At 39.1% G+C, this 27798-nt stretch overlaps 1 protein-coding gene across 1 annotated transcript; it reads right to left on the bottom strand.

The window, feature by feature from the left end:
- Positions 1-1758: 1758 nt before the first annotated feature.
- Positions 1759-27657, bottom strand: DNAAF5 (dynein axonemal assembly factor 5). Its single transcript, XM_027683726.1, has 13 exons — positions 27088-27657; positions 26302-26486; positions 25146-25270; positions 24615-24730; positions 21001-21233; positions 18365-18577; positions 16113-16256; positions 12481-12649; positions 9591-9738; positions 6845-6995; positions 5321-5477; positions 3315-3506; positions 1759-2797 (listed from the first exon to the last, which is right to left on the bottom strand). The coding sequence occupies exons 1-13, from the start codon at positions 27632-27634 to the stop codon at positions 2658-2660; spliced, it is 2520 nt and encodes an 839-aa protein (XP_027539527.1). The 5' UTR covers positions 27635-27657; the 3' UTR covers positions 1759-2657.
- Between the last annotated feature and the right edge of the window lie 141 nt (positions 27658-27798).

Raw genomic sequence — 27798 nt, forward strand, 5'->3', positions numbered from 1 at the left:
GAAAATAACTTTAAAATCCGCCATTCACAGGCGACTCCATAGTAGCACATTTCTGTAAAGGGATTTGAGAAATTTGGGATATATATGGAAGTGTGGTAAGCTATAAGCAGAGTCAGCATATTGTCAAGTGCTGTGCCCAGAAGACTCTTTAATAAAAGGATGCAATGGCAGATATCTAGTTTGTCTCACACACACAAACAAGATCAGGCTGGTGTTTAACATCTCTCGAAGGATTATTAGGATACTCAATTCAACAAGCTCTTCTGGCTCTGAAGAAAAAGCTGGCTTGTTGGATGATGCAGTGATTTTTCTTTGGGAGGCATCCCACAATGGACTGCTCTGAAAGATAACAAAATGTTCAACATATGGAGACAAAAAATTTCCCAGTCTGCTGAAGACATCAAGCTTGATGAATACTTCAGCTCTTACTATTTGTGTACCAGCTTTAGAACATCTTGAAAAACTTTGACTGGATTCCACTTTGCCCAAGAATGTTCTCTTCTCTAATCCCACATTTGAAGTTGGGTTTGCAAACATCTCTTCTTTAGATCACAAGGATATTTAAAAGCATGTGCTCAACGTTTGTACTGCAGTGTCATGAGGCTGCAGTCAGTGGTAAAGTAAAAGAATCTAAATTTTGCCAACATAGCAAGCTAATAACATCATGCCAGTAGTAGTGACGTTAAGTAGGATTTATCTGGGGGACTTTCAAGGAAACTTTACCATAAGAACTGGGTTCTTGCTGCTGAAGTGAAACTTTAGGTTGTATTGGAAGAATGTGCTTCTTTGCAGTGCTTTGAAACGCTACTTTTTTTTGAGAACAAGGGCTCTGCTAGGATAGTTACATTCCACTCTAATTAAATTGGCTTTTTAATAATTGATTAGACTAAGGAAAACATTTTCATGGAATCACAGAATAGCTGAGGCTGGAAGAGGCCCCTGGAGATGATGCAGTCCCACTCCTGCCCAACAGGGTCTGGTAGAACAGGTTTCCCAGGACTGCGTTGTCAGGTTTTGAATATCTCCAAGGCTAGAGACTCCACAACCTCTTAACTCTATTTGATGTTTTCTAGGGATTTTTACTTCACTCACATTGTGCCTTCTGAATTTCAGCTGATCCTCCAGTGAGTTAAATAGTTAGAAGTTTTCAGTCAACTAAAATGCTCAGTACAGGGACAGTTATACTTTGGCTTTCCATAAAAAGTCAACTTCAAAGGATCTAAAATGAGTATTCTGTTCTACAGGAAGGCACAATAGCTTTTGGATCCATAAGAAATGACTCAATTACTCTGTATTGTTAGTATTATTGTCTCTTTTTGGAGAATTTTCAAAGCAACGTCGTATTTTGTGGAGAAGTGGCCAGAAGTTTGCCTGACTTTGCTTTTAAGATAGGAAGACAAGACACTTGTCTTGTGTGTGTAATCTGTCTCAAATGTTTCTCTGAGAATGCAAGTAGATACTGCTGTAAACAGATCCTGGGTTTGTTAACCATTATGTCACAGCCTGAAAAGGTAAAGTTAGGTCAGAAGGACAAACAAACACCAGGACTTCCTACAACATAAGGAGTATGAGCAACCCCCACTGAGTCTGTTTTTAGACTTGATACAAAGCCAAGGCACTTGGGAATTAGAAGCCAAAGAGCACTTTCTGTCTGTAATACAGAGGACTGAAAACCCCCAGATCAGGATCCTGATTTCCCATGATTTGTGTGTGCAAATAATAAACAGCACACTGCGCCACAATGATGCAGACAAGCAGTTAGGAGCTCACTTACTTTATTACACAGCTGAGAATATAAGACAACACTAAAACTTATACACTACAAAGGTATTACAAAACCCCCAAACAAATCAAGCTTTAACCTAAAGCTGCAGAATTTAATTACAAGGCAACATGGAAACAAATGTTGCTTGCTTTCCAAGGCACAATGGTATAAACATAAAAACTGCAAATGTGATATATTTAGTACAAAAATATAAATCTATAAACTAAATATACAGTCTAAATGACAAAACAGCACATTTCCTCCCATGTATAAACCTTAATTTAAAAAATTCAGCTTTACTCTCAGTCATGAAATGTAATACAGTAACAATAAAAACTATTCTTTTAGTGACACCTACTATGTCCCTATTATACCAGCATAAATATGAGTACTCAGAACATTATAAATTTTGCTGCATTATGCAAGAGAAGTTTGGCTGCTTTTTTTTCCCTTACAAAACTGATCCTCACAGACTTGACTCTGCAAAGTCTGATTTTATCCAGAGTTTGAAATCCTCCTTGAAAGACTGAGTCCTTGCTTTATTACGTTAATAACTTTGACATTAAATTATTACTTTGTTAAATAATCTTTCTCAATTATAAACAGTGTTAAATTCCTGAAAAAGCATTCCTCCTTTAAACCTTGTATCTGAAAAACTTCCAATGCAAAGTGAATTAAAACATTGTTTTATTGCTAACAAATACAAAGAACCGTTCAAGCAGCAAAGAACACAGAATTGTGCCAACTTGACTTTTTAATGAGCCAACAGTGAACTTACAGAGAAAAAACAATCTATTTTCAGCTCAGCCTTTCTCAAGCAAAAGAAAACATGAAAGTAATCCAGATCATACAGATTTCAGATCAGTTCAGTAAAAAGAATCTCAGCAGTGATTCACAAAGCTGATTCCTTGGCTGACTGAATGTGATGTAGTAGTTGATTACAATAGAGCGGCGTTTGATGCTTATGTACAACCCCTTCGATTTCTCTCACCAGCAGATCTGGATATAAAACACTTCCTTCCTTTAAAACTTCTGTAAAACAAAAATATGTTTTATAAATCATTAGCTGCTCTGTGTTTCTCTATCCAAGTTCTCTCAAAGGTAGCTGAAACCGAACGTGGAAATGGTTGTTCTATGAGTGACACAGTGATGACACCCCCATTCCTCCCTCCCCCATTTGCTGAGGTCTGTATTTTGACATTTATGTTCTTGAACACAGGCTGACACACTAATAAATTCCAGGGAGCCCATCAAGCAGGCTGGGATATGGTCACATCCTGCAATGGTGGGGCTCTATGCTCCATATCCTGTTTACCATCTGTAAACTCTCTGGTAGTTCAGCTGCCCTGATATTTCCCCCCTGGTGAACACAGGACAAAACATTACATTCTGCACACAGGTAAAAGGTCGGAGCTCTTACCCACTGAAACCCAAAGGAAAGCTCCAGCCTGTCAGGATTATCCTCTATCTGGATGTGCCACTTTCATAGAACACTCAGAATGATGATTTAAAAAGTGTTGTTCAAAGTACATATGACTGAAAGTCTTACCTAGGACTGCGTTTTGGAGATTTTGATCTGGGTCATCGAGATGTATCAACAGTTCTTGGTACAGAAACTCAATATGACCTTCCATTGAGGATTTCACATCACTGTCCTTTAAGCACTTAAACCAATTAGCCAAGGTGTGAGCAGCTGCCAGTCGTACATCACACGAAGCATCATCCAGACGCTTTAAAACCTCTGAAAAGGAGCATATAAATAACCAAACAGCTCTGTGAACAGGGCAGTCAGCTTTTGCATTCCAAAAAAAAAAGTCTTGTGTCATCACTGAAATTATTGTTGCGTTTATGACGTATTTCTGTCTTTTGAACATTATGAATACATGTATCACATTGTTCTTAAAAGCACGTGGTGCATTGTTATAGGACTGTTATGTTGCCAAAAATATTAATAAAGACATACACGGAAGTATTTAGGTTAGTTGAACATTCTCTAGCACTCCTAACAAGGCACTATGACAGTCTATTCATGCATTACAGAACTACAGAGTTTAAGTATTTGTATGCTCTATAAAGCACAGTATTTCTATCAAATGTTACTGTTTCAGTGAATGACTGCACTGCAGACTAGTTGAACATGCAAGGTGCAAAGGTATACTTTGACAATTGTCTGATCATGTACTTCTCCAAAATAAATGTGTTTGTTGTTAGATTTCTACTGTGCCATGTAAGAAAGAGTATCAGTCACTAAGATGCTGAGTTTGGGAAAATCCAAGTTATTTGTATACATGAGAACATAAATTCTGGTACATATATGTGAATAGTCTGTACTTCTGATGCATGGATTAACATTTAAACTTCATCCTAAGAAGCATTAGAGATCCTAGCTCTATTTTACAATACAGAACTCTAGACTAGGGTTCTCTTCTTTGTTTTTTTGGTTGGGTTTTTTTTTTAGATAAAACCCCAACCCACTACCTATTCAAGTCTATTTATGGTACACTGAAATGGTTTGCTCTTGGCCCTCAAACACAGCACGGAGAACAATGTGACTTCCATTTATATACTGCAGCACTGTTCTGCTCTCACTATACTTAGCACATTATTTCATATAGACTAAACTCTGAAGCAATGCAGATGAGGTACTGGCAAGCCCTGCACAGACAGAAATATTGAGTGAAGTTCCATCTAGTGGCCTCAATGGATAATGACGTTGGAAATATTGCTCAGTTTGGCCAAACTGGGAGTGAGGACATTTCCAAAGGACATGAACTTGTCTGTAATGCCCTTCAGTGAAGGGAAAAACTGCCATTAAAAACCTGCTACAGGAAGGCCTTGCAAGTGCTGTTGGAGTCATATTCAGTGATGCCTGCTCAGGTGTTTCACACCTGGAGTTTCTAAAATGTGTCTGTGTACTTTATACATTTTATGCAGCCTCTCTTAGCAGTTTAAAACCACGCCTCAGTCTCTGCAGGATTAAGAAATTAAAATGCCTCTCATACACGAAAATGCTGCTAATGGTATGATTCTGTGCAGCACTTCACTTTTTCCATTTCCTTAGTATCTATAAAATTACTCTTTTTGAGGGAGAACTACCCAAATAGTTAAAATACCCACTAAGAGAACACAGAAATAGCATTAGAATAGATCTATGGGAGCGAGATAAGAAAGGGTGAGAAATGAGTCTACATAAAATCTGCCCCTATTTGTACCTCAAATTGTTTAAAGGCTTTTTGCTCTTCATGTGGGATTAAAGCCAGATGCCACAGTGACATGCAGCAATATTTGTCATTTCCTAGTCTGTGTTAGTGCTTTCAGTGCTGCAGTGAGTCTGCAGGCGATGTGGACAACCTGCACAGTGATTCCTAAAGCCATACAGCAAATCTGCCAACTGCTCCAGCATGATGCTTTTCACCCTGAAAAGCTGAGCTAACTGTGATGCTTTGGGTAAAAAAAGCAAATGTAATTCTTCCACATGGAGATCTTGATTTAAAAAACCCCACCAAAACAACAGCAATAAACAACCCCTCCAGTCAATTAAACATTTACACTTACCTGTGTAAGTGTTCTTAAATTTATCTTCATCAAACTGCCTCCCACAGGCTTTTAAAAAAGCATCAACAATACGACAAGCCATCAGTCGAGTAATTTTAGAGTCTTCATCCATGGAAGCAATGATTTGGGGCATTAGCTCATCTTTGACTTTTAAGATCTACAAATAATAGGAAAAGCATAGAAGAATAACAGCTCTTCAGTCATTTTAAAATAATATTTTTAGTGGTTAGAGCAGTTACCATTAGCTCTGACAGATACTGGTTTCCTTAGTTTAAAAAGTTAACTATAAAAGTGAAAATCTCAGAAGTTACACAGCTCTATTTTTGCCTCTAAGCTTGCTTGGAAAATGAAAATCCACCAGTCGATCATCCAGCTCATGAATGCTCAGTATACATGCAGATGAGCTTTATGTAACTTGTAAAAGCTTTAAAACTTACTCGCCTGTTAAAAAAACAAACCCCAAACTGTTGCCAGGGTTTAACCACACCGGAGCTGAGGATGACGCGCCCGTACCAGGAGATGGCGCTCCAGCTCTGACAGCGAGCGATGGGATGGGATGTGTTGGGGAGGGTCGGAATTTCACTTTATTATGTACATTTCTTATCCATTAATGAAAAATAGGCATTAAGGCATCGATTCAGAAAAAAAAGTGTTCAACTGGAACAGTAATCTTGATACCAATGTTTTTGTATGTGTGAACTCAACCAGTTATGTGTTTAAGCACTTTTGTCTGTTATAAAGGCAATAAAGACTACTAACATTTAATAACATCTTAATTCAATTTATTTTTCAGAAATATTTTCCAGAAATATTTTTCAGAAATATTTTTCAGAAATATTTTTCAGCCCTTATATTTTAAATATTTCCAGTGCATTATCTCCACATGCCATTTTTGTTAGCAAAGATGCTTCAGAAACCCCCTCAGATTCAATGAATCCCTAATCACTGGTGGGTAACATGTCTGTAAGTGTAGTCCTTGCTAGGTCTCCGCTTCAGTTTCTACAGATATTCTTCACATTCCATCTCAATTCCTCCTGCCCTTTCCAGGAGTCTTTCAGATTTTATTTTTTTCCCCTAAATGGACCTGTGGGCTCCAAGGCAACCAAACAACTTGTCTTTGCCACGTGACACAGCAGCCTGTCCTGACTGGTTCCAGTGCTGCTGCACAGGCACAGGCTACAAGTCCAACAACGTCAAGTGCCCAAATTGTTGTGTTAATAGTGGGCAGTATTTTGTGCTACAGAACTGAATGTTTTACTAGAAAAAATATCTACAAAAATTTGATGCTGGCCAGTCCTACAGCTCAGCATATTGCTGGCCTCAGGTCTCCTACCAGGACATCATCATCCCTCCACTGATTGTTTCAGTCATTAATATTCAGTTACAATTAATGAATTTTATTATGAAAACTGTCCATCCATCTGAAAATATTACTTACCCTAAGGATTTATTCTTTTTTTCCCCCCTTGCATTTATTTTGTTTTCCTGCCTAAGATTTCAAAGGATGAGAAAGAGAGAATTTACCTCTTTTGGTGAAAGCATTTCACAGTGGATGAGAGCCCAAAGGCACAATACAGCTGTAGCACGGATGGCAGCTGCTGTTCTTCCAGCATGCCACTGCAGATTAGGAGCCAGGATGTCTTTTATCACAGTCTCAAGGTAGCTAGGGAACAGCCTGAAGCCAAAAATAAGAAAGCAAAATAAAGGTTCATGAGAAAGTGATAAAGAGACTGACAGGATGTAAAAGAGAATGTTCTGTCATAGAAATATAGACAGAAAAGGGAAAAAAAGAAGACTCTAAAAAAAAAAATCATATAAGCCAATGTGATTGCAATGTATGTGATAAGATTTTCATAACTTAATTTTTCTAGATAATATTTAAACAAATACCCAACATTCATGGAAGGGGGAGGGTAGACTTTCTCCCACTTCAGACGACGCCCATGACTCACTGTTATCTTGGTAAACTACTTACCTTCTCTCTGTCTCACTTGCTCTGCCTGTGAAGTGGAGATAACACACCCCAAGTGAGTGCTGTGAGGATTCATTAATATCTGTGAGGCCCTTTGAGACTGTCCAGTGAAAAGTATTTATAATGTCAAAAGAATGACTGCTATTGATGATACCTGACCTCCCAGTATTGCAGGGAGCCTACAAAGAATACTTCAGCTCTCCCTTGGCTCAGAAACTCATCTCCCTCAAGGATGAGAGGTCAGCAGGATTTTCTGATGGTGACAGTCCCAATACTAGTTTGTTTTTATCACAAACACAAATTTGTGATGTTTTTGCTGATGCTTCTTCCTCCTCTTCTATTAAATGACTCCTATGCTAAAAGTTGCTGTGAGAGTCAGTACTTGTAATAGGCAGGAATCCCTCACACCCATTTAATTCCATTTCAAACAATTTTAAATTAAGAGAGAAAGATATAGGTCTTACACACGAGTTAATTAATATTTTGCTGCATCAAAGAGACATTAGTGCCTGTCTGAGGCCAGTAACTGGAGCTCAGGTTATTCACTGCCTTACAAATCAGCTGGCATCATGCAAACAGAATGGCAAGTAACAGATTAAATCTACCCTGATTCCTGCCCACCCTGTTCAAACTTCTGTTCAAACTGTGACCACCTGAGTGCCAAACAGCACATCACCACCTTGGTGCTTGGCAGAAAGGGAAGAAGCTCTTGTTGACTTTTCTAAGAGTCCTGCATTTCCAGGATGAATAAGTGGCCCATTCATGATGTGCCAAGCCACAGAAGGAACAAAACAGGTACATGTTAACAACTAACTTATCAGTAAGCACTTAAAAAAAAAATCCACACAAAAGCAAAACAAAATCATCCAGCAAGGATAAACCAGCAACAAAAAAATTCCGTAATAATATTGTTTCAATGTAATAAGAAATATAACTGTAGCTACTTCTTTCCTGTAACTACCTTTTACCCACTGCAGGTAGTCCATGTTATCTGGGTATAACCTGACTAAAGCACAATAGTTATCTACTGACACAAACATCTGCAAATCTCTACCTGCAACATGATGACAATAGATACACCGGGCTGCTGCTTTGCCCTGTGGCAAGGGAGCCCTGGGTGTCTGAGGAAGGCAGAGATCCAGCCACTCCTGCTTCCTGTCAGCAGATGGCACTTAAGTAATAACGAGAAATCTGACATCCCATTAGACACATCTAAATTTGTAAAACCCTCTAGATCTATTATTTTAAACACATTTTTGAGAATTAATAATTTTCTATTCAAAAAAGTTGCTGGAAAAAAAAATATAACTAACGATCACCATCATTCCAAATTTCCTTTCAGCTCCAAAACTAAAAGCAGCTCTGTGCTATCTGATCAGTAGCTGCTTCTGTTTTTAATAAAACCTACTGTTAAAATGCAATGAAAAATGATCCGGGAAAACACAAAGGTAAATTCCACCAGCATTATGTTAACCATAATGCTGAGCTGTTTGTGAGAATCTTTGTTCTAGTGCCTTGAAATAGAATCAGTAAAGCAGTATCTGGCAATTATCTGACTCAGTTATGTCAGACTCAAACACAATTAAATGACCACACAACTGTGTTTAGCAGAATAACCAAAAGCCTTCCTATCCAAGCTGTTAGAATAATTTTAAGGAGCTAAACAAATTAGTGGCAGCAGTGAAAGCAACAGTGCAACTGCAAATTATTGCTACTTCCCAACACTACCTCTCATTACCATTAAGAAGAATTTTTGCTGTTGGTGATGCAATTAGATTCTCCTCTTTCCATTTTCAGATTTTATTGTTGTAAATCTGTGTAACTTAATTCTAAAAGTGAGTAATTTCCATGAAAGTAAACAAGTAATCTACCGACAACAAAGACATTTCTTATATGAATAGCGAATTTAATATTGCATCCTGAAAATAATATATATAATAATGGCCCATCTTCGTGAACGAAGATTTGGGGAAAGGTCTTTTTACCTGAAAATATAGAAACAAGTAACAGCACACTTCACACTGAAGCTTTCAGTTCAAAAGGTAGGAAGACTACAGTGGAGAAAGTCCAGACTTGAATTTATTTATATATTTTTAAAAATTATTGCACTCCACCCTTCTAATCATTGTTCAAAAATACAACAAGTAAAATATGCTGTAGAAGATGGTGGGAAAGTCTTTTTTCTCCAAGACATGCCAACATGGGCACGGTTATAAGGGTTAAATAACTACCATGGCTATTACTTCTAAATGCCACTGTAGTGTTCAAATAGCTGTGTGAAATCAGACCTCCACTTACCCCTGAGAATTGATGGTTTCACTTGCTTTCTGGAACAACTGTGATAAAACAGTAAAAAGTTTTAACCGCATCTGGGGATCTTTGTTTGGTTGAAGACACGTCTTCAGAATGAGAATAAAGTCATCGAGAGCTTCACCTATGACAGGACCTAGAAAACGAAGAGGTAAAGCTTATTTCAGACTACTAATAAGTTCTGTTTAGATGTTTAACATGCGAGTGCAATAAAATTTGTAATACATCTGGTATTAAAATAGTACTTAGCTTTCCCCTCTCGCATGGCAGCTGTTAAAGTATCCACGTTACATCGTATTAGGGGGGGCACAAATACCCAGACTAACTCCTCTCAGGCTCAGGTACCCACAGTTTTGGCCATGGCAGTGTGGTGCTGCCTGAGGATCTGTTTTCCCACATCTCATGTAGTCAGCTTGCTATTGCTGTACCACATTTGCCCAGAGAAGCTGTGGCTACCCCATCCCTGGAAGTGTTCAAGGCCATGGATGGAGCTCTGAGCAAACTGGTCTAGTGAAAGGTGTCCCTGCCCACAGCAGGGGGTTGAAAGTAGATGGTCTTTAAGGTCCCTTCCAACCCAAACTATTCTACATTCCATGATTCTATGCAGCATGGACATATCCATGACACCCAGTAGTTTCTGGGACCATCAGTACAAGAGGACATTTTGGGTGGACTAATGCATTTGGGTGGGGGATTAATGCTGTCCCTAAGTAACTCTGAAAGTCTAAGGCTAGGCAAAAAATTTTGGTTTCATTAAATTTAATGAAAAATTATACTGAATCTGCTATGACCCTGACACCCTTCTCCATACAGCAACATTAACTATACTTTTTTCTTCTTTCAAGTTTTTCCACATGCAGCATTCAAGGAAAGGTGCTCATGACTCCTGGAGGCACAGGAAAGGGCATGTTTGAAAGGATCAGCTTCAAAAGTTGGTTAATGGAATTACTGCAGCAGCATTCTTTCTCCATGTCTAAGTAATGCTTATTTGCATTGTACAAAAGAACCTAAAATTTGATGAATTTTAGGAGCTATTTGAAATAAAAATATTTTCTAAATTAATTCTTTAGTTTGTCAATATTTTCACACCTCTGATGAATTCTGTTTTCACCTCTAAACAATAAACAAACAGAACTCTAAGCTGTTATCCCAACATTTTAAGAAATTATTTTCCTGAAACTGAAGGAAGTTTGTGCCTTTCTCCTTGATGGTAATTAACATCTGCATGGTTTTAAAGACAAAGACTACACAGAGACTGTACACATGCTTTATTCTGCAAACTTCTAGCTGTAGAATGCTCTTTCTGCTCTATTTTTGCAATAAACTACTCTAGGAACTTCTTCAGCTTTGGATCCTTGAGATGCACATTCCATTCAACCCCAGTCACTCAGAAAATGTTCCCAGAAGGAGACACAACACTGGCATTTCTGATGACAAGAATATTCCTCACACATGGAATGGACAGATTGAAGCATTCAAGATTCCAAAACAAGTTCAATAGCATTTAATAATATCTGGAAATTTAATGTTTAAAATAATAATGACAAACCCCCAAATTTTCATTGTCTAGACTGAAGCAATAGAGGGTGTTGAACTGCAGTTTGCTAAATGTCTGTGCCAACAAATAGGTCTTTATTTTCACAGCATTTATTCAAAATACACCACTTCATGTGAGTTCTGAGACATTCATAAGATACTACTACTATATCAAACTGATAACAGCAAATTCAACAGATGGAAAATAAACAAAATAAACTACATTGCTAATTTCAGCTTAAGCATACGTTCCTGGAAAACAGTAAAAACTGAGAAATGTGAAATGAGTAAAGCTGATTAAATTGATTAAAAACAACATTATGTGTGGGAATGAAAAGAAAGAAAAAAAAATAGCTCTAGGAGCTGCTGTGTCAGACAGAAAACACAGACAATAGCATATTACCAGTGTTGGGTGCAAGCCAAAATGTTTGCCCAGACATTTGATGATTTATTTAGCATTAAGGAAAACAGAGACAACTGTCTAGAAGTCCCTCAGTCATGGAAATGGGAGTACAAATATATAGAAAAGTTGGCCTCTCAGATCTTGCACTGAAAAAACTTTTTGTTCTTTCCACAGATGAAAACCAGAAAAAGTGCTTATTCTGGTTGCTGCACAAACCAGCAAGTGGGTGCTTCACGTAGGTTTGATGAAGTTTTTTTTTGAGATTCAAGGATTAAATACATAAGATAGAGTCCTTTAAAATACACCTGTCCACATTTAACTATCTGCAGTAGCCTCAATGATACTTCACCTGTAGCTGAAGTGACTGTCTGACGTCCCCTGTTCAACCAACACAAAGGAAAAAACCAAGTTACGAGGACTTTCCATTCTAATAATCTTCAAATGTGTGTCTAGGTGAGAAGAGCTGCCTGTCACCACGGCCCTTGCTGTAGCTGCAACTTGGAGAGCTGTGTCAGAGGGGTGTTCACTGTGCAGGACTGAAGGCATGTGAAAAGTGCACCAAAGTGTTTCACTCATCTCTACACAGTCACATGTTGAAGAACAACAGCGAGGAAGTGTTTGTTACAGAAAGTTGGTATCTTTTGAAAGACTAGTGAATGGATGGAAAAAATAGATACATTTTTGGACAGATAAGCTACATCACTTTAATACTCACCTATTTCATTTACCTGAAAGTGCACTTTTCCATAAGTGCTTTTAATAGGCTCCTTGCAGCCAAGGAGTCTTTTGGAATATGAGCTGCTTCAACATTTGTTTTGCTTTCCATCATGTTCTTGTGAAGTTTCTGAGTATTACACTGTTCATTACAAAACACAATCTGGCTGCAGGCTATGGAGATTGAGACTTTATATTTTTTTAGGACTACGAAATAAGCGGTACCTGAATGGGTTGCAATGACCTCTAACTGTAACACTTCTGGAGAGTAGCAGCTCCACCCATCACACGACACTGAAACCCACTCCAGGAGCTGAATTATGTGCTGCTTGTAGAGACAATGAAAACTATCCAGTTGCTGCACTTCAGCTAATGAAGACATTGTTTTCTCCACCTGTTAAAACAGAGACAGGATACTTTAACTGAAACAAGGGTAATAAAAAACCCTAAACTTTTAAAACTCCTAAGAACAGAAGGGACACAAGAAGATTTTCATTGTTTCTACTTAAACAATCCAGATTTATATTTAATGTCTGCCTATATCACATCTATTAACTTTTACTTGAAGTGAAACATTTGTCCTGATTTCAAAATGAAATCATGAGGAACACAGCTACCTAACAGCAAAATGAAAGAGTCTCTAATCCAAAAACTAACCACATCATAAAAAAGGCTTAGTGCTTATAAAGATGCAGTGATTTTTCCCCTTAATTTAAGAATTATTTAAAACATTAACATGGGAGGAATTTCTCACAAGCCCATCTAACAGGCTATGGCAGCTTCCAAAAACTATTCCTGTTGCAGGTCAGAGAAGACCTGGCATTTCCCCTCTCCCCCTTCTTCCCTCCAGTTTAATTATGCAAGACGTTCTCTCTTGACAGTAGCTGGGCAGGATCATTTTGAAATTCTCAACTTCTGTTGCTTATAAGTACCAAAATTCACTGTTACATCAGAAATATCTTCTTCATATTTACAGTTAGATTATTCCATGAGATATGCAAATAAAACATGTACAAATGAAACACGTAAAAAGAACTACTAAATGAATTCCAGACCTGATCATGATGCTTGGCAAGGAAGCCTATTGATTTTCTTAATCACTTGCAGCAGATGTATTTCAAAGGAAAGGAAAATTTGCTTTTACAGTTCCTGAAGGCATCTACCAGAAGCATAAAACTTCTCCAAGGAAGAGATTAAAAGCATGCTGGAAGCAGCATCTATAGTCTTAGTGATTTCAGTAGACAGGCAAGCAATGATGAGGAGCAAGACACCATTAGGAACCCCACTAAGGAATAACATGTGCTGGCAGCATGGCCAGTTCCAGCAGGGAAAGATGTAGTGCAGAGCTCTGAGTGACATCATTTGACTCTCAGTGCTTCAGTAGAACTACAAATTGTACTCATAGTTTTAATATTTTTAAGCTGAACTCAACCACACAAGTTAGCTGGAACATGTCTAGGACCTTTAGACTCTTACAGACTAATCACTTGCCAGACAAAGATGTTTTTATGGAAGGACCAGATGTGGAGAAAATAAATGAGAATTCTAGGAAAAAAAAATATAAATCAGGAATTGCTAAGGACAAAGGTTACTCTTAAGGCAGGTTTGCCTGCCTCAAGCACAATAGATTTCTCCTTTCTGGAAGCATTCTGCCAGCCAGCCAAAACAACTCAGATAAATGAATACATTACATATAAATTATTTGTAAATTAATTGGAACATTTTACAGAATGTGTCAAGACAGAAACTGTTCCCCATTATTAATCCCACCATAATGCACAAGGGTTTTTTTTCATTGAACAAAAGATACAAAATAATACATTGTTCACCTATGATTTAAAATAAACTTTCAGTGGTTTCAAGAGTGCAATTCAAAAGAGAGAATAAATTAAATATGCCTGTAGACTGATGCATGTCTTCTCATTAAGAAGCATCTCACAGTAAAATAAAAATAAATAGCAAAGGTGATTTTCTTTCCCTTATTCAAAAGTTTAATGACACGTTATTTTCATGCTACTATTCGAAGCGTGCCAAAAGAAGAGCTAAGATAGCACAGGGCATTGGTGATGAAACAAAACTTTATCTTTAGGTCACCAGTTAAACCACTGACAAGCTCAAATCATGCACAACAGACTCACAACTGAAATGGCTGCAGTCTCTTTGGGGCTGCAAACCACCCTCCTGCTCATGCCACTGCTGTGCTCAGTTGGTGGTTGTGGTCCGTTTCCTCAGCCCCAAGCAACCAGAAATGTGATGGACACAAAGCAAAGGGGCCAAAAATCAGGCAAGACCTGAGTGTTCACCATCAGGTCACATCAGTTGTGATCTCCACTATCTCAGTGATCTCCTGTCCCCTTGCAGTAAAGCCTGAATTGAAGTTCTATAATGCTAATTTTTGGATAATTTATGTTTATACTCAGAATCTTTCGATCCTGGATACAGATTTCTTTTCTGAACAACAAATTCATACTTGTACAGCAGCTGTAATACTTTTGTTCTGTATGTTCTTAAGCTCTTTTAACAGGGACTTCTTGCCTCCTGCAAGATGTACAGCTCACTTTGAAGTTTCAGAACAGTCAGTAACTGGAGGAAAAAAATTAAATTCAAGCCATATTTGTCTTTGTGGCACTTTTGAAATATTGCAATTATGTAATCTCACTGCCAGATTTTCTATGTGTCTAGCTGAAAGAAAGGCTAATGAGAAAAAAGATTCTTATCCAAAGTCTCGTCAACTTAAAAAAATCATCTGCAACTGCAGGAACATCTTAAACCTTTAATAATTTTGGGAGATTAACTTTTCCATATACGAAAATTAGGATTTATTGCTATGAGACTGCTTTCTCTGTAGGAGTATGAAGTTGTAAGGTTTTAAATGGACCTTGCTGACTTTATAGTCCACTGCAGGGATAAACAGACAAGATACCACAAAACATCCCAGATCCATCTGTCCCAGCCTTACTTGGACAGATTTTTTGTCTCAAAAAAGCCCCAAGCAAACAAACACAATTTCCAACCCCTTCAGAATCCCACTCTTGCACTGGCTCTCCATTAGACAGATTGTCACCCCAACCCTCTTTGACCTGTGAAGTCTTTTCAATACTTGTTTCAAGCTTTGTTCTACTTTATTTCTTCCAGAATACCTCATGCCTCCTTGGAGGCAGCCTGTCAGCTCTGGGGCCATAAATACTGATGCTACACAGGCCTTTGGAATACCATGCCTGGGAGCAAGAGAAAAGGAAGTAGAATAGTCACCACATTTAAGGTGTGTGTTTGAAAAAAGACAACTGGGAGAGGTCATAATTGTACTGCACGAGGATGGCTCACTGATTTATATGATATTTAGCTCGGGGAAGAAAGAGGAAGAGAGAAATAAGGGGGTGAGGTAATGTTAAGCCAAAAAAACTCATCTATTATGTGGGCATGTACAGCTGTCCTTGATTTTAAAGCATTCCTGGGACATTTAAACTTTTGTTTCTGGTGTGGAGGTAAAAAGGTCAACTACTGTAAAATCAGTCTGATCTCTGGCTAAAGATTAAAAAATTACTATGAAACCATCACTTTTTTAAGGTGAGTAGAGCTCTTGATCTCTAGGTGAATTGTTCCTTAAAAGACAGAAAATAAATTTGAGTTTTTTCCTGTGTATAACCAAATATTCACTGGCCAGTGACTTATATCCCAAATTGTAAACCCAACTCCAATCTTAATTCTGTTATTAACCATATACAGTCTGTACAGTGAGAGAAGCACAACCTCGGACCATCCTCGAGTCATTACTCCCCACAAATAACTATGGCTCAAAGTGTCTCAATAGTAAAAGTCAGAAACACAACAAAATATTAAACCAGCTCACAGTTTACCTTTTCTTTAAGGTCCTGAGAGGATGGTATTGCCATTATGGTCACCAAAACTTTCATTAGCTGTAAGCTAATTTCTTTGCAGTCTTCCTGGCACACTTCAATCAATGCTTGCACACAACAAAGCAACTGCTCCATATAAAAGACCTGATTTTTAACAAAAGCATACAGTTATTATGTTTTCTTAGATAATATAACATTCTTTTTAAGAGATGGGAAATGACAGTAATAAAGTCTGAGCACTGTATAATCCTCTACATTGGTAACATATTGATAATTTAATGTTAGCTCTTCTGACTACCTGCATTCTACTTTTTATAGAATACAATATAATCTTCCTCCCACACTGTCTGTTTGTATTTACCTTGTCCTGTTAGTAAAATAAATGACCCTGCTCTTAATCACACAATGGTTCCACTGGTGAATGGTGAATAAAAACATCAAAGCATTTTGAAGTGTTTGCTGTTAGTACTTTCTCTTTCTGAAGTGCAATTTGTTAATTAATAACGTATTTGTTACAACTCTTTGAAATATTATTCCATGTTTGACTATTTTGGATGAACAGTGACAGTTAAATACATAAACCAAGAAAACCTGAGCGTTTGCTTTTATCTCAGCCAATTTATCTCATTTGATTCAATATAATTCATGTTATCTTGATTCAACTGATACCAGTTGAAGTCAATACTGTTGTCAGTTAGTTTGCCATGACTCCTATGATAAAGTGCATCAGACATTCATGGAGCTGTCAGTGAACAGAAGGGGACATTGTTACAGACTTACTTCCCAAAAATAAATCAAGTCTAGGTAGGAATAGGTTAGCTATAAATGTTATTAATCTCATGGACATGGTCAATCCTTAGCTAAACAGTGTCTGTGCAGCATTCACTGGCTAATATAGAGAAAGATTGTTTTCCAAGACTAAAGGCTAGAACAATTCCCCCAAACCTTCAGCTGCAGATGGATCTGACTCCTGTAGCTAATGTCAAATGGAAGTGGTAAGCTTAAATCTCACAGCAATTTTGCAGATACACTTCAGGGAGTTGTTATTTGAACAATCAGGTTACAGTCCTTCCACTTATATGAGTTCCTAATCATCACAGGCTTCATGGAGATTAAGGTTAATTCCTGCATCACTGGTACATATTCCATTAGGGAAGAAACCTAATGAAGGAAGAACTTCAAACATATATCTTACATTGGCTCAAAAAGACAATTAGGCCAGATTCAGTCTGCACACATGAATAACTGTTTTAAGGGGAAGCCTGCATCTGACATGATATCAGAGTTTCTGAGGGCACAGCACTGGCCCTTTTTTGGTCATCTTAACAGCAGAAGCCTAACAAACTTCTGGTGGAATGAAAGCCAGGATTTCATTTGTGGGGAAAATTATAGGGATTCCTCTTGTGCAACTGTAACAGATCTATTTCTACATTTGAATAAGTGAAGGGAAAAAAAGTCCTGCAGGTTCAAAAATATCCATTCCATGTTGAAGAGAATCTCTCACCTCCTTATATAGCAATTGATGAATATTCTTCATATGCTAAAATAAAAATGATTTTCAAGCTCAGCCATTAATTAAGGATACACTTGGGAGTAAATTTCTAATTAATAAAGATCTTCCTTCTAGATTCTCACTTCAAGAGAAGGAACCAGGCCCTAAAGTTTACACAGTGTGCTCCTAAATGCTTCCTTTTAAAATGGGAATTAAGAATACAAAACAAAAATAGGATGACATTAAGAGGGAATCTTTCTTGAGGAACCTGACATGCCAATTACAATGGACTATGAAAAATCTTCAGTCATTTTTACTGATGAGGATTGAGTATATGATCTTGTTTGGATTGTGAACACAAGGAATTTCAAAACATGGGTTAAACTCTGCCTCAAGATCAGCCAAGGTAGTCCTCTGTTAGCACAGTACTTACTAAACAGCTGCTTGTCTCCCTGCCATGCCTCTTCATTTTCCTACCACTATATGAAGCCTTTTACAGCAGTTCTCAAGCTTGAACCCACATCTGCTGAGAGGATGGACTGTTAGTAAGCTTTTGGAAATAGCAGATTTGCCCAGAAAACCACAACATGGCCCAGGAAGGACAGGGAAGCTCCTGTTTTGTCTCAGACATGCAACCACAACTATATCCTGAGATAGGGTGGGGTAGGTGTGCATGGGATGGATAAGAGTGGGAACATTTAGGGAAAAAATAAGTAGGTCAAAACCTGTAGCCTGCTGTGTGTTTCCCAGCTTTCCTTACCTCTTCAGATCGCTGACAAACTCCAGGCTGGGACAGTGTGTTGCCAAGCTGGGCCACGTGAGGCTGTAAGATTTCTTTTGGGCTCCCTCGAATCACTGCAGCCAGAACCATCACGCAGGAGGGTTTGGGTGTCTGCTCAAAGGCTGAGGTGATTAACCTCAAAGACACCTTAGGGCTGACAAACGTTCCAATCAGTTCTGCTGCTTTCACACTCTGAAAAAGGAACAGGAAAACTCGAGGATTTTCCTGAAAACACAAAGACTATGCAACATATCATGGGGCTTTTTCTTTTTATGATTCCAGCTGTTACTTTAAATGCTCCAGCAGTTGCCTTGTAGGCCTTTTCCACTCGCTCAGTAATGATTATATGCATGAAGAAATTTTCTTGACGTGTTCAGTAAGCACATAATAAGGCATGCAAGAACCCTTCTCATCAGACAAACTTCCATGAGAAAGCAGTGCACAGAAATGAAGTGTACAACTTCCAGTGTAATAAAGTTTCTAGTTTAGAATAACCAGATGTTGCAGATTTAGTGGTTTAGCATTTTGTCCTCCAAATGCTGTTCCAAGGCTTACTCTTAATGGACCCACCCCCATCTATTAAAAGCTATAACTCTAAAAACCTGAAAGAGGAATTTTTTTGTTATTGTACTATATCTTGAAGCTGATATTACAGATCTGGTTTAGTGTGGAAGCACTGCCATGGGGGAACTGCCCACTGCTTTCCATTTCTTACTTCTTTAACTAAAAAGGCCTAAATTATTATTTATTCCCCAAGGTGCTGGCACCCTTTGATGCCATCCCTGCCTTGCAGATGTATCAGTATGTTGTGTTCCATGTGAAATGCCACCACACCAGAGCTTACGGCCTGACTGATGCCCAATGTTTACAATCACCTGCTTGAATAAACAAAACACAATCAACTACTGCACCACTACCTGTACAACAGCAAAACTTCTTTCTAACCCATGTGTTTAATGCTTGGCTCATTCCCCCAAAGCTCATCTCTCTTTGTATATTATTTTTAGTCTAGTGATTTAGCCTTGGATTTTTAATTGCACCTAATTAATACTTGAATCATGCTATTTTTTTTTGTCTCAATGGAAGAACACAGCCATGAGTTCTATAGTTGAAATATGCACTATTTATAGCTGTTTCCTTTCACAAAGACTCAAAGGAGTTGTAACATACTCCATGTAGATGTGATCCTTGTCCTCCTCATTTACTATAGAGAAAAAGACTTTACTGCTCTGAAAACTGGACAATACAATTAAACAGTTCAAAAATACGAGTTGATACATTTGTATGGATCAATTTACTCATTTTAACAGGACAAAAAAGGGAAAAAAAAAAGTAAGAAACAAAGGATAAAAGACCATCTGGTCTTTTGTACATCTCATTTGGTATTACTAGGCTGGAGAAAGAGATGGACATTTTCCAAGTCGGTGGCTGCTCTGAAATGGGTTCTACAGTTACAAACCATAGAGGATGTTATCACAGTACCCTGGGAAGCAGCACCACTAAGAGATAAAAGGCATTCACAAACACAAGTTGCTGAATCTTATGTTTTGGCACAAAGAAAAGTACAATTAAGTACTGCAATCATTTCCTAATTGGGAATAAATCTCTTGGAAGCACCTGCGAGAAGATTAGTGGTGGAATTCCAAGGAAGAGACAAATATGGTCAATAAAAGGCGAGGGAAAATTATGTGCTGCTTGAACACATACTTTTGAATTTAGAACTATAGCAATAAGCACACAATAGGTAATTTGGTCAGGACAGCAGGGCCACGTGGCTTTACTCTCCTCATTATTTAAGTTTTCTTAAAGCCCAACTCACAGCAAGAACCTAAACAAAAGTCTGATTTAAGGATTGGCCATTTGGTTGGACTACCTGCATCCAGTAAGCAGAACACATTCTTCCAATATCCCAAAGCAATAAAATTTGTAGCTTTAAAGTAAGTTACATGGTTATTTTTTTTGTTATACATATATTCTCTTCCTTGTGTAGAAATATGAACAGAAGATTTAATCTTCAAATTGTAAAAACATTTGTACCACCTGTCCTTCTGTTGCCAAATTTATCTAATGTCTTCAACTACATGTGTTTTACTGATTTGTTGATCAAAGTGTTGAAAGCATTAACTGTTAGAAAAAACAAAACTAATTATTCCTCGCAAATTACCAGCATTTTCAGAGCATTAAGTCAAGGATTCAAAAACTGAATATGGGTATCACATGGAATAAACATACCTCAATATACAGTTGGATTATGGAGCAGGGGGGATAAGTGAAATTAACTTGAAAGGGCATGACCTGCACATTTCTTTTACATTGAATTTATTACCTCAAGGCTTTTATACTTTAATCCACTGCTTATGGTTTTTAGAGACGTCATTATGAATGCTTCATGGGGTTGGCATATGAACTAAAGTTTAAATACCTTCACTATCGGTCTTCTACATTTATTTTAACATAGTAGTTAAGTACAATGTTCATGTGTTTTTAACACCCATAAAAACCTGAGCCTGATCCTTCAGCAATTTCCAGTGACATGTGGTAAGATCAGACTCAGGGCTATAAAGGACAGAGTCTTTATTCAGTGCACAGCAGCTACTGCGAGAGACTAAACTTACATTTTTAACCACTTCACTCTCTTCATCCAAGCACGACTGGTACAAAGTTCTCAGCAGCAGCTCCATGTGCTGTGTGATGTGATCCTCTGCATGCAGCAATAATGTGTACAGGAGCTGGGATGCTTTTACTCTTGTGCTTACAACCCAGTCTGTTATATCATGACAGAGACCTGGAAGGATTTTGGAGAGGTTTCTTGACACAAGTTCCCGACAACCTAGTCTTGGCCGAGTCACTAGAAGAAAGAAAGAAACAAACAAAAACAAAACAAAAGGAAATATCAAAGGGAAAGCAAATGCAAATTAATCCTTAGAAAAGTTTAAAAGTTCCAAGGTAAGAGCTCTGGGTATCTGCTTCAGCATAGAACAAAATATTCCAAATGCTTCTGAGGAATTTACCTGTGCAAGTTGCATTTCTTTAATATACATTGCAGAATTTACACTCCACAGAGCTCTTTGAAAAGTTACGCATTTATTACTGGATGGTGATTTAGAGTTCATGTTTTAAAATATTTACAGAAGAGAAAGGGAAGTTAATGTGTGACATTATCCACTTTAGAAAACACAGCTTAATAATTTCAATTTTTATAGCAACACAAATCTCTTTTTAAAAAACAAACTGAAACACATAGAGATGAACAAAACTCAGTGTAGTATCACTGAGTTAAATATAATTTAGAGTGGGAAAGAGAGGTAGGCGTCACAAATAGTACAGAGGACATGAGCTGCAATAAAACAGACAATGTCAATTGTGCCCTCTAAAGGAAAAGGTTAAACGTGTATCTGGCAAATTGAAAGCAGAAAGGGCACTAACTATGGCTTCTACAGGTTCTGTGTAATAGATCAGGCCAGCAAATTGATAGTATTTTAAAAATCACAGCTATTATATGATCTCTTTGCTAAGGCCTTTTCAGGAAAAGCAGCTCATTGATGTGCCTCTTCAATCTCTCAAAAATTAAATAACACATTTAAATTGGTAAGAAAGATTATACAGGAGTTGGGGGGGAAGGAAAACTGACTATAGTAAATGGTCTGAAGACTACAAAAGGCTTATAAATGCTTATGAAATACCTAGAGCAGGGAAGAAAGTAAAATTCAAGCATTGGGATGTGAATTGCTGCTTCTTTTGTCAATGGAGGATAACATTGTGGATTATGAAAAGTGACAATGAACAGCAAAAGGTCAAATAAAGAAATCAACCTGAGACAGCAAATACAGACTGTGCATCCTATTCGACCCCAGGCAGAATTTTGTTTGAAGAATTCGGACCATTCTTTTCAGCAATTCCTTCATTTCAGATGTTCAAATGCAGGTATTTATCCCTGTAGCTACTCCTGTCAAAGACTTCCCTGCTATAAACTGTCTGCACCTGTATCCTAAGGCAATGACTGCTGTGGCTCAGTGGAAGCTGTTCAGTTGGGGGGATGACACCAGGTATGGGGTCTAACTCTGGTCTTCCTCTGACCTGCAGGATCTGTCACTGTGAGATCAAAGCAGGGGGGCTCCTGTGTCAGGTCCATTAGTTTGACAGTTGGACAGTTCAGTAAAACGTACCTTTAACTCACAGTTGTAAAAAGATATTCCAGTACATTCAATAAGTCAGAAGAAACGGTAACAAAGTATTAAAATACATCATTATCATATTAAAAAAAAAAATCCAACATTCCCCCTCCCAAAAACAAAACCGACCAACAACAAAAAAACAACCAAACTCAAATGTTTGTGGAGAGCAAACACAGAGGAAGGACACATATAATAAAAATCATCCATATACAGTCTGTGGTAGGACATCACAAATTATTAGTTGAAACTAAGGTACATTAGTGGCTCTGATGAAGTTTTGTATCTGTAAGATTAAGCAGCCAATCATCTTTTCCTCTGATTTTTCTTCTCTCTTGTCACATAAAGCCTGATTGTTAATAAGACATACAATTTGGAAGTAAAGATAAGCAGGAAGAAATGATATCTTAAAGTTAGCATTATCCTTGGACCCAAGTCTAAAATTACCAGTCATTTCTTCAAAATATTCTTTAGTTACATGTGTCATATATAAATACACACACATATGTCACATTCAAGCCTTAAATGCATCATTCTACCAAGAAAATTAAATTAAATGTGGGGCTGGAATGTTGCCCAAATTCATGAAGCACATTTATTGTGCTAAGAAGATTATTTTGGAAAGCACATATCATTTAATTATGAAGTAATTGATAGATGCCACTCTAAAAAGCCTCAACAAAACAGCATACACACACACAAACCCCAACACACAGCTAGAGAAAACTGACCAAGATATAACACTATCAGTTGTACAAATGGTAATCCCTGTTTCAAGGACAAGGATATTAAGGTTTCTAGGACCTTCACTATATCATGGTCATTGCAAAATAAGTGACTGGAGCTCAGACATTCAACTTCATCACTTTACGTATGTTAAAAGATTCTCTGACTACCAGAAGAAGAAATATGTTTCTGCCATCACCAGTGGAAGTAAAAGCACTCTTTAGAATTTACAAACCCCTGAGGTAAAATTATATATAAAATAAGGAGGAAAGAGCAAAAGTTAGAAAGGATGACAGATCAACTTGCCTGTCTTCAAAGCTAAACAGTTCTGTCAAACCAGTCACCATTATGAAGCGCTTCCCCTTTCATTCAAGCATTACTGACTAAAACAACTTTAAAGAAAAAAAAAGAAGTGTAATTTCAAAGAAGAAAGGACTCCGGAACCCACTGTCATGGAAAGGATTTTGCTGCTGGGTATTCTGTGATGTGATTGTCACATAGGCACAAGTCAAGCATGAACCTGTTCTTTCACACCAAAAGAGTTTTTGTTCTGTTAAGTATGAGTGCAGAAATCAATAAATGAGCCAGTTAAACCCTCTCTCTCACCAACTCCCATGTGCATATTTTTAAACATTAACTTCATGAACCCGAGACAGGAAACGAGCTTCAAGCTACTGCAAACACAATGTTTTAAAGCCACCTATAAATCATACAGTACTAAAAAGTAATCTACCCATTCTGCATATCTTGACAGTTTTTTGCGTATAATAAAAGAAATTACTCTGTTCCCACATTCTTCATGTACACTGTCAGACTGGTAGCATCCCAGTGTCTCACAGAGAAGTCTGAAATAATTTCACTGCAAATTTTTCTTCCACATCAATTATGTGGATCATTAATGCTGTGATCAGTTCTCATTATTCAAGGTCTCAGCTCATCTTGCCTTCCTTTCCAGTCATCTCTTTGCCCATTGTGCACCTGGCTGCTGGCTGATGTAGAACTTTCTGCTGTTTCTGCACCACTGCTTTACCTGTTTTTCATCATAGGCATTTTCTCTTACTCTTTCTCCAAAATGCATTGTATGGTTAATGGAAAAAAAATAATGTAGTTATTGAACGAATATTTTTAACATTTAAATTAAACATAAATAATTTAAATAATTTTATATACATAAATGCTATATGTTATATTTTTAATACATGCCACCCCTGTACATTAACTAATGTTACAGCTTGTAATGAATATTATACATCCTGCTCTGCTGTTATTACTGCACTGCAGCTCTTGGAGATTATTCAGGAAGCCAAAACCACTTTCAGTGCAACACTTACCTCCTTTGGGATAATGAGATGGTGAAAGACTAAAATCCATCTTATCCTTCAAATCTTCTTCATTCTCCTTCTCCCACTGCAAGCCTATCTTCTCCCAATAAGTCCAAGCCAGTTTCCTAGATACAAAATAAGAGTTTTATACCATCACGCCCCCACAAAAGAAAAACATTTTAAAATGAGATTTCTAGAAAAGCTGACTACTTCAATTCAGCTGGAAGGATGGGAAGCATTCCTGCCATTTAACTGAGGCACATTAAGTAGAGAGTTTATACAGAGGTCTCCTCTTCCAAGGGATAATTCTGTCTCTGTCTACCTCTGTCTTTGTCTCTCTCACACTTGGATGTAGCATAAAAGGACAGTATAACAAAAGTTACTGAAGATAATGCAACATTTTGGGTTTAAGAAAAAATGAACAAACAAACAAAAGTGGGGGTTTTGTCCTCCAAGTAAAACATCTGTGAACACAGGAACACTTCCATGTGTGACATCTATTTGGGGGGAGGGAAAAAAAGAAGAAAGTGCTCCACTTACTCATTTTCAGGAATTTCATCACTAAAGCTGCCAAGTAACAAAGGGATAAGCTTGTGAAAATATGAATATCTGTCTCGTAGGTGCAACAACCATTCTCCAATGACAGTTGTTACAGCATGTCGCACCTACAGGGACACAAAAGGACTATTTTATATATGCCAGGAAAATAACAGAAAAAAAATAGTATTTGCTTTCTGTATGGCAAAGCACATCAATACTCTCAGAAGAAATGAGAAGAACCCAGGATTTCCTCGCTTGCATGAAGCACCTTTAGTAACACCCAAGGTATCACACTCCCTTGCTTTCTCACTCTGCCTCAGTCACTCTGAGACTGTTTGCTGCACAAAAGCACAACTCTGAGAGGAAGACAAGGTACAGACCTAACTCAAAACCCTAAAATGTCATGGTTAATATCTTCCTGAGAATGTAAGAAATGTACATTCCTCTGGGATTTGTAGCTTTCCAAACACATCTTCAGAAGAAGATTTCCTCTGTTCACTACAAAGGAATGATTAAGCTAATTTTAAAATTACTGCCTCAACTGCATCTTATGAAGTGACCAATACTGTGTTTGTTAAATATCTGAAAAGGCTACAAAATCAAGGCCCAGAGAGATGCGACAGAGAATTTAAGACAGAATTTAAGGTACTCATCAAAACAAAAAGGTGCCTACAATATTCAACACCCTGCAGAATTAGGCAGCAGCTGAATAGGTCACCAGCCTTGGTTTGGACAGTTTACAGCTGATAAAACTTGTATGGGAAATTGTCCTGGTTTCAGCTGGGACAGAGTTCATCTTCTTGTTATTAGCTGGTACAGTGCTGTTTTTTGGATTAGTATGAGAATGATGCTGATAACACACTGATGTTTAGTTGTTGCTAAGCAGAGTTTACCCTAAGTCAAGGACTTTTTAGTGTCTCAAGCTCTGCACAAACAGTTGGAGGGAGCAATGCCAGGACAGGTGACCTGAACTGTGAGCAAGTGAGGGGCTGGGATTTAATTTCTGGCTGGGATTAAAACACAATAGACATATTTACTTATCTCAACTGAATGAATGAAAGTGGAAAACTGGGGGAGGAGGGAGGGAAACACAAAAAAAATTCACCCCGAAACAGATTTAAAATAAATCCAGATTAAAGAAAGAAGAGAAGCACACCTTGGGAATCTCATCAAATAATCTCTGGGCCAGATGAGACAGAACATCATCCACAGACTTTCCACTCCCAAACTGTATCACTGCTCCAGTAGCCTGAATCACATCAACACGAACTCTGTAGTGCTGGTGCGAAATTGTCTGCATTAAGGGTTTTATCAGAGATTCTGATTGCATGTGGAAGTGCTCTGTTAGGGCAGAAACAAAGAAACAGCAACCATGTGAGCTGTCACAGTGAGTGGCATCCCTGTCCGTGGCAGGAGGGTAGAACTGGATGATCTTTATGGTCCCTTCCCACCCAAACCACTCTGTGATTCTAAGTAGCACGGACATATCCATGCCACCCACTAGCTGCTGGGAGCAGCAGTACACGATGACATTTCGGGTGCACTAATGCATTTGGGTGGGGGGTTAAAGTTGTCCTGTGATTCTATGTCTTTATGCGGGTGACAGACCTGGAGTAACATTTCTGTAACACTACGAACAGCACTCTAATGTTGCAGCATTAGTGTAGCAGGCGGATTGAACTCTACACTGTATCAGAGCTGAACTAACTCCTCCTCCCGCTGTCACCCGCATATAACAATTCAGCCTCCACTCCTGGCACGGCTTTTCTCCAGCAGATCCTCCAAATCCCGCAAAGCACAACCGTGAAGGGTGTGTGCGACTTGTCATCGCCCTCCCTCTCTCCCTGTTCCCTCCTCCTGTCCCTTCCTCATCCTCCATCCCCCAGGATTCTCGGGCTCGCACCATCCCACCGCTCCCCCCCTGCCCGTCCCTAAGCCCCACCTGGCATGGCCTGGGCACAGGCCACCGCACACCTGCAGCTCTCCCGCCTGACCTCGGCATAGTGGTCGAGGAGGGTGGCCTGGAGGACGCGGGCGATGTCCCCGAGGTAGGGGGCCGCGGCGGGGCCGCAGCGCTGCAGGAGGAGCAGCAGCAGCTGGACGAGGCCGAGCCGCAGCTCCTCGCTGGGCTCGGCGGCCGGAGGCGGGCACAGCCGCTGTGCCAGCGCCGGCAGCAGCACGGGCAGCGCCTCGCAGGGCCGCTCGCCGTGGCTGAGCCCGTGCTGGAGCAGCTGCAGGGCGAGCTCCCGGCACCGCTCGGCCGCGTCCCCCGCCAGGCACCGCGACAGCGGCCGCAGCAGCCGCGCCGCGAACACCTCCTGCAGCACCGCGCCGGGCACCGCCCGGCCCCGCATCTCGGCGCCGATGGCCTCCAGCGCCCGCAGCCGCGCCGCCCGCCCGCAGTCGGGCTGCTGGAGGAGGCTGAGGGGCCGCGACAGCGCCTGGCACAGCTCGGCCCCCTCGGCCCCCTCGGCCGCCGCCACCGCCATGTTCCGGCTCTGCGGGGGGCGGCCGCGTCGCCAGGGACGCGCGGGGCGTTTGCGACGGCGGGAGCGCGCTTTACGGCAGTGCCGGGCACTGCGGGGGGGACCGGGACAGAGAGACAGAGAGTGAGGGGACAGGGATGGAGTGAGGGACAGGGACAGAGTGAGGG

Source organism: Neopelma chrysocephalum, unplaced genomic scaffold (genome assembly GCF_003984885.1).
Source record: "Neopelma chrysocephalum unplaced genomic scaffold, ASM398488v2 Primary Assembly neopelma1_65, whole genome shotgun sequence".
Lineage (NCBI taxonomy): Eukaryota > Metazoa > Chordata > Aves > Passeriformes > Pipridae > Neopelma > Neopelma chrysocephalum.

Coding starts and splice junctions, on each gene's coding strand:
- DNAAF5 (XM_027683726.1), bottom strand. CDS start 27,634: ATGGCGGTGGCGGCGGCCGAGGGGGCCGAGGGGGCCGAGCTGTGCCAG. Junction 24,731..25,145: donor GATGAAATTCCTGAAAATGA/GTAAGTGGAGCA, acceptor TTTTGTATCTAG/GAAACTGGCTTGGACTTATT. Junction 16,257..18,364: donor TTTGTCAGCGATCTGAAGAG/GTAAGGAAAGCT, acceptor GTTAAAAATCAG/GTCTTTTATATGGAGCAGTT.